Source organism: Lepidochelys kempii, chromosome 1 (genome assembly GCF_965140285.1).
Source record: "Lepidochelys kempii isolate rLepKem1 chromosome 1, rLepKem1.hap1, whole genome shotgun sequence".
Taxonomy (NCBI): Eukaryota; Metazoa; Chordata; order Testudines; family Cheloniidae; genus Lepidochelys; species Lepidochelys kempii.
The window spans coordinates 209524865-209543240 of record NC_136380.1 but is presented as its reverse complement, the minus strand read 5'-3'; the positions used below and the strand labels follow the sequence as shown (position 1 = coordinate 209543240).

General features: G+C 43.7%; 1 protein-coding gene across 4 annotated transcripts in view; it reads left to right on the top strand.

Moving 5' to 3' along the window:
• Window positions 1-18376, top strand: part of MAN1A2 (mannosidase alpha class 1A member 2) — a 303669-nt gene that overhangs the window by 204097 nt on the left and 81196 nt on the right. For all 4 annotated transcript variants that reach the window (XM_073310578.2, XM_073310569.2, XM_073310564.2 and 1 more), the window contains 2 exons: window positions 12167-12290; window positions 12697-12790. In XM_073310578.2, the coding sequence (XP_073166679.1) occupies window positions 12167-12290; window positions 12697-12790 (218 nt within the window). The remainder of the gene's footprint in view (window positions 1-12166; window positions 12291-12696; window positions 12791-18376) is intronic.

Below are 18376 nucleotides of genomic sequence, written 5' to 3'. Positions count from 1 at the left end.
ACTTGTGGCGCCTTAGAGACTAACAAATTTATTTGGGCATAAGCTTTCATGGGCTAAAACCCACTTCATCAGATGCATGGAGTGGAAAATACAGTAGGCATATATATATATATATATATATATATATATATATATATATATATATATATATACAGAGAACATGAAAAGATGCGGGTTGCCATACCAACTCTATCGAGACAAATCAATTAAGGTGGGCTATTATCAGCAGGAGAAAAAAAACTTTTGTGGTGATAATCAGGATGGCCCATTTCAAACAGTTGACAAGAAGCTGTGAGTAACAGTAGGGGGAAAAATTATGACACTTTTATTATGGATGCTTCAGGGACAAGTTGGGGTGCCCACCTGAAGCATGTGTAGATACAAGGGACATGTTCTCAGTCAACTTAAAACTACACATGAACGTCCTGGAGCTGAGAGCCATCAGACCAGCCTGCATAATGTTCTTTCCTGTTCTGCAGAATTCCACAATGCAAATCTTAATGGACAACACCTCCACAGTGCACTGTATACACAAATAAGGAGGCAGTAGACCACTGCCTATTGTGCTGACTAATATTTTCTCATTATTTTCTTGTACTCTCCTGTCAGTCTGTATCCATGTGTTGTCTCTTGTTTTATACTGACATAGCAGGCATTTGCATGGCACTTTTGTAGTCAGCATTGCAAGGTATTTACATGCCAGATACGCTAAACATTTGTATGCCCCTTCATGCTTCAGCCACCATTCCAGAGGACATGCTTCCATGCTGATGATGCGCGTTAAAAAAACAATGTGTTAATTAAATTTGTGACTGAACTCCTTGGGGGAGAATTGTATGTCTCCTGTTCTGTTTTACCCTCATTCTGCCCTATATTTTATGTTATAGCAGTCTCGGGTGATGACCCAGCACATGTTGTTCATTTTAAGAACACTTTCACTGCAGATATCACGAAACGCAAAGACGGTACCAATGTGAGATTTCTAAAGATAGCTACAGCACTTGACCGAAGGTTTAAGAATCTTAAGTGCCTTCCAAAATCTGAGAGGGACAAGGTGTAGATCATGCTTTCAGAGTCTTAAAAGAGCAACACTCCGTTGCGGAAACTATAGAACCTGAACCACCGAAAAGAAAATCAACCTTGTGCTGGGGGCATCTGACTGAGATTATGAAAAGGAACATGCATCGGTTCGCACTGGTTTGGATTGTTATCAAGCAGAACTTGTCATCAGCCTGGAAGCACGTCCTCTGGAATAGTGGAAGAAGCATGAAGAGACATATGAATCTTCAGCACATCTGGCACGTAAATATGTTGTGACACCAGCTGCAACAGTGCCATATGAATGCCTGTTCTCACTTTCAGGTGACATTGTGATCAAGAAGAAGGCAGCATTATCTCCTTCAAATGTAAACAAACTTGTTTGTCTGAGCAATTAGTTGAACAAGAAATAGGACTAAGTGGACTTGTAGGCGCTAAAGTTTTACATTGTTTTATTTTTGAATGCAGTTATTTATTGTACATAATTCCACATTTGTAAGTTCAACTTTCATGATAACTACAGTACTTGTATTAGGTGAATTGAAAAATACTATTTCTTTTGTTTTTTACAGTGCAAATATTTGTAATAAAAATAAATATAAAGTGAGCACTGTACACTCTGTGTTGTAATTTAAATCAATATATTTGAAAATGTAAAAAAAATCAACAAATATTTAAATAAATGGTATGCTGTTATTGTTTAACAGTGTGATTAATTGCGATTAATTTTTTTAATTGCTTGACAGTCCTAGTATTTAACTTTCTCAAGATTCACCTCGCAGAGAATTATAGATGATAATTTTCTAACACATAAGGTATTGCACCCGACATGGGGTAACTCTGTTTTGGATCAAAAAGCCCATCGTGGTTCAGGGGTGTAGTGAAGGCAGAAATAAGATATGAAAAAGCAATATATAACAAATGGAAAAAAGGAGATGTGAATAGCTATCAATATAAACTAGAAGTTATGAAGTATAGTAAATTGATAAGGGAAGCAAAAGAGGTCAGCAGAAAATCCATGCCTGGCAAGGCTAAGAGCAATAAGAAGTTTTTAAAGTATTTTAGGAAAGCAAATCCTAGCAATTGTGTAGCCCCATTACTAAATGGAGATGGTAAAATTGTTAATACTGATGTAGAAATGGCAGGAGTGTTCAATAAATATGTCTTTTTTGTATTTGGAAAGAAGCAGGATAATGTGTTTGTATGCCTTGAGGATGATGAAATATTTTCCAGTCCATTAATAATTGGAGAGGATGTTAATCTCTACTAGGGATAAACATTCTTAAATCTGCAGGCCTGGATAACTTGCATCCAAGAGCCCTAAAAAAGCTGACTGAGTAGATCTCTGCTCCATTGATGCTAATTTTTAATAAGTCTTGGAACACCAGGGAAATTGTGGAAGACTGGAACTGCTAATATTGTGCCAATAATCAAAAAGGGCAAGCTGGATGATCCAGATAACTATAGGACAGTTCGCCTACATCAATCCCCGGCAGAATAATGGAAAAGCTGGTAGGGGTTCAATTAATAAAGAATAAAAGGATAGGAATATAATTATTTCCATAAATGTAATACACTTAGACTTTTGTAACTGTTTGACTTAATATTGCATGACATTATGATTAAAAATTAGCACTATACATTATCACTAAAGCACTCTCTATTGATTAAGCACTGGCTAACTGACAGATCTTAAAAAGTAGTTCTCAGTGGAGAATCAATAGGGAGCAGTCTCTTTCATTAGTACTCAACCAGCCTACATCCAATACAGCAGGCCTAGGACCAATCCCTGCAGAACCCACTGGTGGCATAGTGCGTTTACTCTTGGGACATTTTCATTGACAATGAGAGCAGTGCAGTGTGGGTAGCTATCTCACAGTGCAGCTCTCCCCATTCTGCCGCTAGGTCTTGTGGCAAAGCGAAGCGGATTGCAGCACATTATGGGTCTGGACTCAATGCCCTGTGATACACTGCTTTCTGTCCCAGCATTCCATCTTCAGTTTGTGGCATTTTTCAACGTCCGTTGTTTTCTGCTCGCTCCGCCACATCTCTCTGCAGGAATGGATCCCACAGTGATCTCCACTGCTCTGCTAGCTATTACTAGAACATTGCGAATGGCAGTGGAGTTATTCAAGAGTAACAAGAAGGGTTTCTTCAGGTATGTTGGCAACAAGAAGAAAGCCAAGGAAAGTGTGGGCCCCTTACTGAATGAGGGAGGCAACCTAGTGACAGAGGATGTGGAAAAAGCTAATGTACTCAATGCTTTTTTTGCCTCTGTCTTCACGAACAAGGTCAGCTCCCAGACTGCTGCGCTGGGCATCACAAAATGGGGAAGAGATGGCCAGCCCTCAGTGGAGATAGAGGTGGTTAGGGACTATTTAGAAAAGCTGGACGTGCACAAGTCCATGGGGCCGGACGAGTTGCATCCGAGAGTGCTGAAGGAATTGGCGGCTGTGATTGCAGAGTCATTGGCCATTATCTTTGAAAACGCGTGGCGAACGGGGGAAGTCCCGGATGACTGGAAAAAGGCTAATGTAGTGCCAATCTTTAAAAAAGGGAAGAAGGAGGATCCTGGGAACTACAGGCCAGTCAGCCTCACCTCAGTCCCTGGAAAAATCATGGAGCAGGTCCTCAAAGAATCAATCCTGAAGCACTTGCATGAGAGGAAAGTGATCAGGAACAGCCAGCATGGATTCACCAAGGGAAGGTCATGCCTGACTAATCTAATTGCCTTTTATGATGAGATTACTGGTTCTGTGGATGAAGGGAAAGCAGTGGATGTATTGTTTCTTGACTTTAGCTTTTGACACGGTCTCCCATAGTATTCTTGTCAGCAAGTTAAGGAAGTATGGGCTGGATGAATGCACTATAAGGTGGGTAGAAAGCTGGCTAGATTGTCGGGCTCAACGGGTAGTGACCAATGGCTCCATGTCTAGTTGGCAGCCGGTATCAAGTGGAGTGCCCCAAGGGTCGGTCCTGGGGCCGGTTTTGTTCAATATCTTCATAAATGATCTGGAGGATGGTGTGGATTGCACTCTCAGCAAATTTGCGGATGATACTAAACTGGGAGGAGTGGTAGATACGCTGGAGGGTAGGGATAGGATACAGAAGGACCTAGACAAATTGGAGGATTGGGCCAAAAGAAATCTGATGAGGTTCAATAAGATAAGTGCAGGGTCCTGCACTTAGGATGGAAGAATCCAATGCACCGCTACAGACTAGGGACCGAATGGCTAGGCAGCAGTTCTGCGGAAAAGGACGTAGGGGTGACAGTGGACGAGAAGCTGGATATGAGTCAGCAGTGTGCCCTTGTTGCCAAGAAGGCCAATGGCATTTTGGGATATATAAGTAGGGGCATAGCGAGCAGATCGAGGGACGTGATCGTTCCCCTCTATTCGACATTGGGGAGGCCTCATCTGGAGTACTGTGTCCAGTTTTGGGCCCCACACTACAAGAAGGATGTGGATAAATTGGAGAGAGTCCAGCGAAGGGCAACAAAAATGATTGGGGTCTAGAACACATGAGTTATGAGGAGAGGCTGAGGGAGCTGGGATTGTTTAGCCTGCAGAAGAGAAGAATGAGGGGGGATTTGATAGCTGCTTTCAACTACCTGAAAGGGGGTTCCAAAGAGGATGACTCTAGACTGTTCTCAATGGTAGCAGATGACAGACGAGGAGTAATGGTCTCAAGTTGCAGTGGGGGAGGTTTAGATTGGATATTAGGAAAAACTTTTTCACTAAGAGGGTGGTGAAACACTGGAATGCGTTACCTAGGGAGGTGGTAGAATCTCCTTCCTTAGAGGTTTTTAAGGTCAGGCTTGACAAAGCCCTGGCTGGGATGATTTAACTGGGAATTGGTCCTGCTTCGAGCAGGGGGTTGGACTAGATGACCCTCTGGGGTCCCTTCCAACCCTGATATTCTATGATTCTATGATTCTTGAAGTTACGAAGGCAACGGCAGTCACAGTTGCCTAACGTGGTGTCTGACACAGAAAGCAGTAACATTAGATTGCTTTTGGCATTCACGGAGGAGCTGAACACGGTGGAACGTCGCTTTTGGACTCGGGAAACTAGGACAGAGTGGTGGGATCGCATCATTATGCAGGTCTGGGATGACGAGCAATGGCTGCAGAACTTTTGGATGCGGAAAGCCACCTTCCTGGAACTGAATGCTAAGCTCACCCCAGCGGTGCGACGCAAGGACACCCAAATAAGACCTGTCCTCTTGGTGGAGAAGTGCATGGCGATCGCAGTGTGGCGACTCCAGACTGCTACCAGTCGGTCGCAAATCAGTTTGGAGTGGGGGCTTTGTTTTTGGGCTTTGTTAACGCAAGTGTGCAAGGTCATTAATCACATCTGTGACATTATTGACATGAACTGTGACAATATAGATCATTGTTGCAACCAAGGTCCTACAGTTGCACCAAATCTTGTACAAAGGAGGTCAAGTAAGGTGTCTATGGAAAGGTTGTAATTTGCTGGTTATGATTATGCTGTCTATATGTGTGTATCATTTTTATATTTGAAGTTATGAATATTGGCTATGTGCTTGTATCTCAATGTGTTTGATTCTAAGTAGCACCAGTGAAGCATTTGGTCAGCTTCTTGAGAAAGGACTATTCTGAGTAAGTGCCCAATCAAGAAACACTTAACTGACAATGGACTTTGGGAGATGCCAGTCCGCATCTGGGCTCTCCTGGGAACATTCAAACTAACATATAAACAATGGCATCGGCCTGCAAAAAGCTGAATCATTCATGGACATGTGACTTGCCCAGCTACAAATTCCACCTTGTTGCTGTGGGGTTTCCGCCAACAAGAAAGAGAATATAAAAGGCCCTGGAAGCCTCTCCTTTTTGTTTTCAGCTGGCTCAAGAGATGGCCTCCCCACCCCAAAGAGATGCCTGAAAGAAACTGGAACAAAGGACAGTAACTATGGGGGTGTGAGTGATTGCTGGCCCCAGGCCATAAACTACAATGTTGGTGTGAAAAGGATTGGGCCCAGACTAGGAAGGAGTCCACTTTGTGAAAGAAGCTTATTGGAACATCTCTGAGGGTGAGATTTACCTGTATTCAGTTTCCTACGGTATTAGGCTGAGACTTGCATGTTTTGTTTTATTTTGCTTGGTCACTTACTTTGTTCTCTCTGTTATTACTTGGAACCACGTAAGTCCTACTTTTTATACTTAATAAAATCACTTGTGCTTATTAATTAACCCAGAGTAAGTAATTAATACCTGGGGGAGCAAACAGCTGTGCATATCTCTCTATCAGTGTTTTAGAGGGCGGACAATTTATGAGTTTACCCTGTATAAGCTTTATACAGAGTAAAATGGATTTATTTGGGGTTTAGGCTCCCAGAAAGACTGAATACTGGGTGCTGGGAAAGTCCCTGTTAACTGAGAAGCCCCTGGGCTAAGTGAATCTTAGTTTCTGTGCACTGCAGGGGGGCGTGACCCAACCTCTTGGTCTGTGCTGTAGCTGACTGGAGTGTCTAACTCAGCAAGACGGGAGTGGAGGGAAACGTTCTCTGGCAGGGGGGTTTGCTCTCAGTGGTATCCCAGCACATCTAGTGACAGTCTTAAGGGAGTTTCTGTGACCAAACCCGTCACAGCATTCTGCTGTGAAAGACCAGAACTCTTGGCAACGTGCGTGACATTGTGGATGGCTTTGCAGACATGGGTATCCCTAACTGCGGAGGGGCAATAGATGACACACATATTCCAATTTTAGCACTGGACCACCTTACGACGGAGTACATCAATTGGAAGGGTACTTCTCCATGGTTTTGCAGGCTCTTGTGGATCACCACGGACCTTTCACTGACATAAACATGGGATGGTCTGGAAAAGTGCATGAAATACGTATCTTTAGGAACACTGGCCTGTACAGGAAGCTGCAAGCAGGGACTTTCTTTCAAGACCAGAAGATCACCCTAGGGGATGTTGAAATGCCCATAGTGATCCTGGGAGACCCAGCATACCGCTTAATGCCATGACTGAGTAGGTGCAGGATGACCATGGAATGTGAGTTTGGCCAATTAAAGGCGCACTGGCGATGCCTCTATGGAAGTTTAGACCTTAATGAGGAAAATATTCCCATGGTCATAACTGTGTGTTGCATGCTGCATAATAAGGGAAGGGTGAAAAGTTTACTCAGGGGTGGACTGCCGAGGCACAGCTCCTGGCTGCTGATTTTGAACAGCCAGATACCAGGGCTATTTGAGGGGGTGCAATAAGAATCAGGGATGCCTTGAGGCAACATTTTGAAGATGAAAACCAGTAATGTTTGTTGCTATGCTTGGGACTGCAATGGTTAATTACATTTGGTAGGCTCGGAAGCAGTTGTGATTATTAAGGCCTCAGATTCAATGTAAGGAACTGATAAAAGTGCCTGTTGATTTGCAGGTGCCATCGCAGAAATTGGAAAGGAATGCGTGGGTGGAGTTTGGGGAGGGCCTGGGAAAGAGCTCTGACTGTGCTGAAGGGGAAGGCGGGCATGCATCTTCTCAGTCTGGAACGTTACGAGGGACTGCAGCATGTCAGTTTGCAGGTGCAAAACTTTTATCAGCCTCTCCATGGTGTCCCTATTGTATGCATCATTTTCTTTTCTTTCCTGCTTGTCGCTTTCCCTCCACTGCTTGAGTTCAGTCTTTTCTGCCTCTGACTGCTGTAGCACCTCCCAGAACATATCTTCCTTGCTCCGTCTCAGACATTTTCTTATCCTGCGCAGATGCTCTGCTGCTTGTGTGAAGAGGGGAGCCTTTCAAGGTCATATCTGGAGAGGCACAAGTAACAATAAACAGTAGCACTACTGTTAACAACATGCAGAGCATTGAAACATTGCATTAAAATACACCACTGGTAACATACCTATCACTTTCTAGGTGACCCTATTCAAGCACACATGCTGGTGAACACCCCAAGCATGGTAAATGCACCTAGGGGCAGGGTCATTGTTCATTGCAGAAATAAAATCTGAAAGGGTCACGAGACACTTATGGGGGGCAACAGTCTAAACTTTGTCACCATTTTCCACAAGCAGGGCTCGTTATGGAAGATATCTCACTCCTGAGGGGGAGCAAGGAAGCAAGAGTGCATCTGCTACACGCTTGGGGCTTCCACCCCAGTCCCTATGCTGCTCGCCTGTGTGCAGCTTTGGTCCCTGCCCAAGTAATAGCAGAGTGGCATGGGAAAGTGTCTCTCAATTTGGGGAAGGAACAAAGCTGCTCTGCCAAAGAACCTCTGGCAGAAGATTGCCGAGAACCTCCAGGAAAATTTCCTAGAAATCTCTCTGGAGGATTCCTGTGAAATCTCGGAGTGCATAAACTCCCTGTTTCACCGTACTGCCTAGCTGCACGGGGAAATGCCCAGCACACAGAAACACAGTCAGCCTTGTACATTTCTCTGCCCTCAACCTGCTTCAGAACTTCACAATGCAAAACCACTTACCAGGGGTCTCCGCTCTTGCTTCTGGCTCATCAGAGAGTGACTGCCGAGACTGGTTAGGCACATCCAGAGTGGAGAACAGCTCCTGACTGGACGCAGCACCGGGCAACCCCGGCATGAGCTCCACATCTTCTTCTGCCTCCACCTCCTCATCCATGACTTCCTCCTCTGGGCTAGGACCACTTTCCACTGGCTCCTGACCTGCCCAAGTATCCATGGGGCTCTTGGTGGTGAAGGTGGGATAGCCGCCGAGGATAGCATCCAACTTCCTATAAAAGCGGCAGGTCTGGGGCGCAGCAAGGGAGCGACGGTTTGCCTCCCTCGCCTTCTAGTACGTGTGCCTCAGCTCCTTCACCTTCGCTCTGCACTGCAGCATGTCCCGGTCATAGCCTTTTTTGCGCAAGCTGGCCCATAGGTGTTGGAATTCCGATGGCTGGAGCTCAGCTGGGACTGGACAGCCTCCTCTCCCCAAACACTCATCAGGTCCAGCAGCTCTGCACTGCTCCAAGCGGGAGATCATTTGCTGCATGGTGTCGCCATGGCTGCTGAGGAGGATGAAATGTGAGCTCTGCACACCAAGCAAACAGAAAAGGGAATTTCAAAATTCCTGGGGCTTTAAAGGGGTAGGGGCCCTGGAAGGTTGTTTATCTGGTGTCAGGGCAGCAGAGTTGAAACTGCTGACCCAGAGTGGTCAGGATGGGCATTGTGGGACACCTTCCAGAGGCCAATAACAGCACAAAAATCAAGCACGGTGTCTACACTGGCACTATGGAGCTAAAACTTTTGCATAAAAAGCCTTATGACTCTTGTCAAGGTGGTTTTATGCACTGCAACTGAGGAGTTTCATCACAAAAAGTGGCTTTGCAGTGTGTACACCTCCACTGTGTAGACAAGCCCTTATAGTATCTAGAGAGATAACACATATACATAAGATGTTAAGATTGAAAACATTGCCAGTCTCCTCACTCTCATGTGACTCAGACCCTCTCTCACACACATCAGGGTGCGCTTGCATGTTGTTGGGTGGACAGCTGCTGTATTTTCAGTAGTTTTGATCTGTTATCACTTAAACTGTGGAATTGGGGGCACTTCAGCGCCTTTAGCTGGACACAGAAGCTTTTAACATTAGATATCCCAGTGTGTTGTGATAATAATGCAAATCTTTAGACCCACATAAGAAAAGCCCAGCAGATTACATTATTTTTTGGCAACTGGCAAATTCATAAAAAATCTGGCTAGGCCAGTGAAATACCAGCCAGATGATAACCCTAATAGAACAGTATCTTCAGGGTGGCACTGGGCCATGAGGTACATACATGCATGAGAGTGTGCCTGCTATCGCCCTTGGGCCCTTTAAGAATGGGAATTGCCAGGTTTTGTAGTTTCCAGACAGAGCACATGATAGTAAAGGGTCCACTGTTGAACAAAAAACCCTGAAGGAAGTCCCTCTGTAGGGACCAAACAGGAGGGCTAGGGCAGTGGCTCTTAACCTTTCCAGACTACTGTACCCCTTTCAGAAGTCTGATTTGTCTTGCATACCCCCAAGTTTCAACTCACTTAAAAACTGCTTACAAAATCAGACATCAAAATACAAAGTGACACAGCACCCTAGTACTGAAAAATTGCTGACTTTCTCATTTTTACCATAGAATCATAAAATAAATCAATTGGAATATTAATATTGTACTTACTTTTCAGTATATAGAACAGTACAAACAAGTCACTATCTGTATAAAGTTTTTGTTTGTACTGACTTCCCTGGTGCTCTTTATGTAGCCTATTGTGAAACTAGGCAAATATCTAGATGAGTTGATGTACCCCCTGGAAGACCTCAGCGTACCCCCAGGGATACGTGTACCCCTGGCTGAGAACCACTGGTCTAGGGGATAGCCAGGAATAGCTACCTAAAGGGAGGGGCATATCCACTCTTTTCCTAGCTTGTGGAAAGCAGAACAGGGTTCTGGTACTCAATGTTTTGTGTTGTTTTGAGACTTTTGTAGATTCTGTTTATTAATAAAACCAGCCCTGAGGAAAGGAACTTGGAACTAATCTTGAGAGTTTGGGCTTTATTTTGACTACCCTGGCTGGTGAATCTGCTCACTGGCTTAAAAGCCAGTTTTAAATTCCTCGAAATGACTTGTTCTGTTGCCTCATAGTGAGGCCATGACATTATCATTCACTTGCATTTCAAACTCTGGTTCCTCATCCTTTTAACCAGTCTACATGTGCAGAACTAATCTGGAGTTTTTGGAGCTCAGGAAAACTGATATCAGTAATATAGCTGTAATCAAAACAAATAAAAGGATTACTACTTTTGTGTATTGCTTTAAAACCATCTGAGAGAATAGATATAGAAATTATGCATCCAAGTTATATGTGTCTATTTAAACAATATTAAACAGCATCTAGAAATGTTTCTATTTCATTTATGGGGTTAGATAGGTTATTAACTGTAATTTATGGGGTTAGATAGGTTAGTGAAAATTGGCAGCCTTTGTATTGTGTTGAATTTGACTCCAATTTTGTTGATTTGAAAAAAATTAAAAAGCAAATAAGGCATGAAACACTTCATTTTTCCTTATTGTGGTTAGCTGTACCAAAACATTGAGGCACAGGCCATGATGTCTATGTAGACAGTGTTTATTGAGATAAAATAATTGCTTCCTTGTCTGTAGTTATGGGATACAAATCCTGCTCCTTGATTCCTGCTGATTTTTCTCTCATATTTCTTCTACTTTTTGAATATGCTGTTTCTTTTAAAAATTAAATGTGACAACAGCAAATTCCTAATTGGCTTTAGGCTCACTAGTGACATCCAGCTCAAATCCAATTTCAATGGTGGTTTTTGAACGAGAAATAATTTGCAGGAAGGATTACTGTTTAACTTTACAGATTAAAAGGCCCAATCCTCCAAAATGCTGAGTGCTCTCAAATTGTATTAAATCAGTGATAGTTGAGGGATCTTACCACTTTATAGGTGAGATCCAAAGAGAGCGAAAACCATATGTGCTTGATTTGATTTTGTGGGAAGCTTTTAAGATGCACTTTGGTCTTGTCTACACTTGCAACAGCATGTAGGCTACATGTAGCTACATGCTGCAGTGAAAAGCAGGCTGCATACATACTGTGGTGTGTAGCTGCACTCAGCAGTGAAAGTCTCTGGTAGTAGGGAAGCAATAAGGAGTTGCTGACTTTCCCCACTGCCTCCCTACTGCTGGAACCTTTACCTGCTGCCTTCCCCCTGCCAGAGCCTTATCCACTGCTGGAACCTTTCCCCATCACTACTTCCCTACTTCCAGAGCTTTTTGCCACTACTGGAGCCTTTCACAGCACCCAGGACATTACACTCCTAAAAATAGCAGCATAGATGTGGGAAGGACTGCTTGGGCATATAGAGAGCGGTGTAGAGAATATACCCTAAGGTTATGGCATGCCTTTTGCTGCTTAACTCTGAAGGTTTTTTGAACTATCAAGTTGTGAAGCCTATGTTTAAAAGAAATCAGTTGTTATCCTAGATATAGGCTAATATCAGCTTGTTGTATGTAGCTCTTCTAAGAGGCAATTTAATGTGATGTGATTACTACCCACACTCTCTGAATATTGACGGTATCCTTTCACTGACCAACTGTTTGTTCTTTCCTTCCCCCTCTCATGCTTCACTTTACATTTGTTGCAACTCAGTGGTGTGGGTCGAAACTGGGGCTGGGCTTCTGCAGGCAGCAGCATCCTGGCTGAATTTGGTACTCTGCACATGGAATTTGTCCACCTTAGCTACCTGACTGGGGACCCTGTCTACTACAACAAGGTTAGTTTTGTGCTCAGAGTCTAATGTTATAAGAAGACTCAGAGTTGTGTACTGTGAATCTGATTAGGAATGAGAGGGCCTGATGGATTACAATCATGTTTTTTGGTAACAGACCAATTATTTCATTCTTTGCATTTATATTACCAAAATGCATAGCTCTCCAAAGCAGAAAATTATGAAGACAAGATCTTTTTTTATTTTTTGTACAGATATTTAGAAATGATGCTCATGACATATGTCTACATGAGTAGCCATTAAAAGGAAGTGCCCATCTAGAAAAAGCCACAAGAAGCCTGTTTAATTAAATTATGAAAAATTGCAGTTGAAGAAGAAAGTCCAGATTTAAACAAACTTTGAAGGTAGATGAAAATTATTTTTGGTGATCCTGACTTTTGCTTTAATTTAGGTCATGCACATTCGGAAGTTACTTCAAAAAATGGAACATCCTAATGGGCTTTATCCAAATTATTTGAACCCAAGGACTGGGCGCTGGGGTCAGCGTGAGTATTTTTATTAATTTTTTTTTAGTAATTAAAATGTATCTTATACACTCAGAATAATGAATAGGAAAAATTACTATGAATGTAAGAGAGAACAACTCTAAAATTGAGGAGGATAGAGAATACACAGCATCATTTGTATTTGGCGTGCAAAAGGGTTTCCAGGACTTGAAGATATTTAATGAAATTATCTTTTATTTATTACCTCTCATAGTGATCATTTGGCTGTCTTGATCAAGTCTTACTGTGCTTTTTCCCAAAGGCACTTCCCATATTACTTCGTGTCTCTCCCTCACTTACGTTGATCAGCAAAGTCTTCAATAATAGTTATAAGGTTGGAAATTGTTTCTTCGATTTTCTTTGACCTCCTCAAAAGTGGGAAGAACGGTTTCACATTTCTGTGAGCCACCTGGCAAATAGATGTCACAGTTTGTGGGAGTACTAATTAGAGGTAATTATAACTCAACTGTATGCAGGGCCGTCCCTAGGGGGTGAAGGGCCTGGGGTGGATGTGACGAATCCATCACTTCCAGGACCGACCCATCACTTCCGGGACCAATCACGCCAGCCTGTAGGGCCCCCCAAAGTATGGGGTCAGGAGCGGTTACCCTGATTTGCTGTACCCTTGGGACAGTTCTGACTGTATGGGATTGGTGGTGGACTATAGGACCTTTAACCATTAGCTTGCAGGTTGGTCGTGAGTAAAATTTTTAGCCATCGGGTTTCTGTTCAGTGGCCTACGTGAAGTGAATTGGTATCAGTCTAGTTTCTAATTGACAGAGGTATGCATCATAAAAAACATCCTCACAAAAGACACTAAAATTGGACCCTTTGATGGCAATGCAAGCAGAGAGCGCAAGCATTGACTAAGTTGTAGAGATACATGATTCCTTGAATTGATTCTTCCAAGACAGAGTTGAAGCCATTGCTATGGTATTGTATTTGTTCTGTGGACAAAGAGAGTTCTTTTGCTCCAAGACTTGTCAATCCAGTATCTTTCATTTAAAAAAAAACAACAAAAAATCTGATGAACCTATCTTGTCATTAAAGAATGAATTCTGGTCCCATTTGAAGTCAGTGGCAGATTTCAGTGGGGCCAGAGTTTAGCACTAAATGCCTAGCAGAATTTCCACAGAACTTGTAAATGGGGAATTTGCTTCTATTTTTGTGTCCAACATGAGAAGAACTCAAATGCAGTTGTCACTGAGACGGAATATGAAGGGATTTGTCTGAAGTGATAATTAAGATTGAATTCCACTGTAAATGACTCCAGTACATTTTGGAAGTCAGACTAGATAATCACCCATGGTCCTTTCTGAACCATGGAATCTACAGTATTATTCTAAGACAGTGGTTCCCAAATTTCAACAACCCGCAAACCCCTTTCACTAAAATGTCAAGTCTTGTGAACCCCGTCCTAAAAATTAATATTTCCAGAGATTTTCTCCCTTACCTCAGCATAAACTATAAAAGCAGTGATCTTGGAAATATAAAGTGTGTTTTTATGACATGCTTATTACACACTATTTATTAATTATTATTTATCATGACAGTATTTTAGTACATTATGAAAACGACAACACTCTTCCAAGATCTCACTTTTGTAGCTTGTATCAGTTTTGATTAAGCCTGTTATACGACAAGGCTCCTATCAGAGGTGCCAGTAGAAAAAAGGGGTGCAGGGGCACCACCAGAAAAGTCGGGGGGTCCACAGGGCCACCAGAAAAAAAGGGGAGGGACCCGTGGAGGGTGGTCGTGCCGATGCAGGGGCAGCGCGTGACCCTCGTCATCCCCCCGTACTGGCACCTCTGGCTCCTATGTTTCATCAAGGAGTATCAGATGTGAAACAGCATGAAGCCAACTCACTGCCATCAAGCTATTATTTAAGCTACTTATGGTTGCTACAGGGCATGCTACTTCTCACCCTCTCTACATGCTCACAAAGAACCAATTTTAAAAGCAAGAAAATGCCACGTTAAGGAGGGTCTTCTTCACACATTCCCACTACATGTCAATTCATTCCACTCTCAGTGAGACACTTCAGCCCATCCTGGAGATGTACTTTCCACTTCCAAGTCACACGCAGTCACCCCACGTTCATCTGACTTGCACAGCAATGCAAAACTGTAACTCCAAACCTCAACTACCTTAGAATGGATACATGGAATACCTAGATTTCAGTTTATTGGAGGAGTTATGAAATCTCCTTAGGGGAAATATGAGTTTGAAGCTAAGGTTTTGTATTGCATCTTGAGTCAGATGAACATCCTGTTTCTAGAAGTTAATTTATGATTACAGTCCTGAGATGCTCACCCCATCTCCAGAACCTATCTGACTCACAGTAGCTTTGTCATCCGATAGCTCTTTGGGGAGCATCTGAATATGGCTATCAAGGTGACAGCAGTCCTCAGGAGGAGGGAGAATTAGTAGAGGAACCCTTAGATGTTCCCCTCTCACCCTCTATTCTTTTTCACCAGATGAAGCCATCACTCCAGGGTTGACATCTCCCCCACCCCACAGAGGACTTCAGTTTTTCAGGAGGCCACTTCTCGAGGAGTACAAGAGGAGTGTGTGCAACATAACTCGCACACCCTCCTTGATATTTTACAGACTCCTGTCCCAGAAGGAATTGCCCTCTTTATCAGTGAAGCCTTTCTGGAGTCAGCAAAAACCCTCTGGCAGACCCCAGCCTCTATACCTCGTATGGCCAAGCAAATGGACAGTTGATATCAAGTCCCTCAACAAGATTTTGACTATTTCTTTAACCAACCTGTTTCTTATTCGTAGGTGGTTATCATCAGTCCTGTCCTAAAGCCACTCCCAAGGATATGAAATTTAAGAGGCTAGATTTATACAGCCAAAATATTTATTCTACCACCTCTCTTCAAATGAGAGCTGCTAATTATTAGGCTCTCTTGTCAAAATGTAATTTTATTTTATTTTTTTTGCAATTTCTAAATTTGCTGACAAGTTGCTAGAGGAATATGAGAATCAGGTTTTGGCTTTGGTTTCTGAGAGATGCCTTACGGCTCAAATATCCCTTCAAGTAGCAGTACATACTACTGATATGGTCTCAAGTTCTATACGTGTTGCAATTTCTGTGAGGTGTTCTTCCTGGCTGCAGGCTTCTGGCATTCCAAAGGAGCTGCAGAACACAATAGAAGGTTTACCCTATAAGGAGTCTAAACCATTCTCTACTGAAACGGACAATGCTAGGCGGACACTGAAGGACCACGTGAGACCACATCTGGAGTATTGCGTCCAGTGTTGGGCTCCCACTAAAGAAAGGATGTGGACAAATTGAAGCGAAGGGCAACGAAAATTAGGAGGGTGGTGAAGCACTGGAATGGGTTACCAAGGGAGCTGGTGGAAACTCCATCGTTAGAAGTTTTTAAGACCTGGCTTGACAAAGCCCTGGCTAGGATGATTTAGTTGGTGTTGGTTCTGTTTTGAACAGAGGGTTAGAGTAGATGACCTCCTGTGATCTCTTCCAACCCTAATCTTCTATGATTCAACATGCATTGTCCAAATTTCCCAAAATAAGAGGCCAAGTTGCACACTGGGATATCCACCCATGGTGCACTGAACTGTGCAACAATACAAGCACTCCTGGTGAACATATGCCATGCCAGTGCAAGGGTCAAGAATGCAGGGTTGGAAGAGACCACAGAAGGTCATCTAGTCCAATCCCCTGCTCAAAGCAGGACCAACACCAACTAAATCATCCCAGCCAAGGCTTTGTCAAGCCCAGCCTTAAAACCCTCTAAGGATGGAGATTCCACCACCTCCGGAGGTAACCCATTCCAGTGCTTCACCACCCTCCTAGTGAAATAGTGTTTCCCAATATCCAACCTAGACCTCCCCCACTGCAACTTGAGACCAATGCTCCTTGTTCTGTCATCTGCCACCCCTGAGAACAGCTGAGCTCCATCCTCTTTGGAACCCCCTTCAGGTAGTTGAAGGCTGCTATCAAATCCCCCCTCACTCTTCTCTTCTGCAGACTACATAATCCCAGTTCCCTCAGCCTCTCCTCATAAATCATGTGCCCCAGCCCCTAATCATTTTCGTTGCCCTCCGCTGGACTCTCTCCAATTTGTCCATATCCCTTATGTAGTGGGGGGACCAACACTGGACGCTATACTCCAGGTGTGGCCTCACCAGTACCGAACAGAGGGGAATAATCACTTCCCTCGATCTGCTGGCAATGCTCCTACTAATACAGCCCAATATGCCGTTGGCCTTCTTGGCAATGAGGGCACACTGCTGACTCATATCCAGCTTCTCATCCACTGTAATCCCCAGGTCCTTTTCTGCAGAACTGCTGCTCAGCCAGTTGGTCCCCAGCCTGTAGCGGTTCATGGGATTCTTCCTTCCTAAGTACAGGACTCTGCACTTGTCCTTGTTGAACCTCATCAGATTTCTTTTGGCCCAGTCCTCCAATTTGTCTAGGTCACTCTGGACCCTATCCCTATCCTCCAGTGTATCCATCTCTCCCCCCAGTTTAGTGTCATCTTCAAAGTTGCTGAGGGTGCCATTAATTCCATCATCCAGATCATGAATAAAGATGTTGAACAAAACCAGCCCAGGACCAACCCCTGGGGCACTCCGCTTGATACCGGCTGCCAACTAGACATCAAAGCCATTGGTCACCCGTTCAACCCGACAATCTAGCCAGCTTTCTATCCACCTTATAGTCCATTCACCCAATCCATACTTTTTTAACTTGCTGGCAAGAATACTGTGGGAGACAGTATCAAAAACTTAGCTAAAATCAAGATATATCACATCCACCGCTTTCCCCATATCCACAGAGCCAGTTATCTCATCATAGAAGGCAATCAGGTTGGTCAGGCATGACTTACCCTTGGTGAATCCATGTTGACTCTTCCTGATCATCTTCCTCTCCAAAATGGTTCAAAATGGCTTCCAAGTGCTTCAAAATGCGTCCTTGAGGACCTGCTCCATGATTTTGCCGGGGACTGAAGTGAGGCTGACTGGTCTGTAGTTCACTGGGTTCTCTTTCTTCCCTTTTTTAAAGATGGGCAATATATTTGCCTTTTTCCAGTCATCCAGGACCTCCCCCGATTGCCGTGAATTTTCAAAGATTATGGCCAATGGCTCTGCAATCACATCAGCCAACTCCCTCAGCACCCTTGGATGCATTAGATCCGGACCCCTGAGAACACCCTCCTTGTGTTTCTTCCAGGTATCCCACTCCCTCACTTACCTCTCGGTTTAGGTCACCATCCCCCGGTGAACCTAGTTTAAAGCCCTCCTCAGTAGGTTAGCAAGCCTGCCTGCAAAGATGCTCTTCCCTCTCTTTGTTAGGTGGATCCCATCTCTTCCTAGCAATCCTTCATCCTGGAACAACGTACCATGGTCAAAGAATCCAAAGCTCTCTCTCCGACATCACCTGCGTGACCACACATTCACCTCCACAATTCGACAGTCGCTACCTGGGCCTTTTCCTTCAACAGGGAGGATGGACAAAAACACAACTTGCGTCTCAAACTCCTTTATCCTTCTTCCCAGAGCCATGTAGTCTGCAGTGATCCGCTCAAGGTCATTCTTGGCAGTATCATCGGT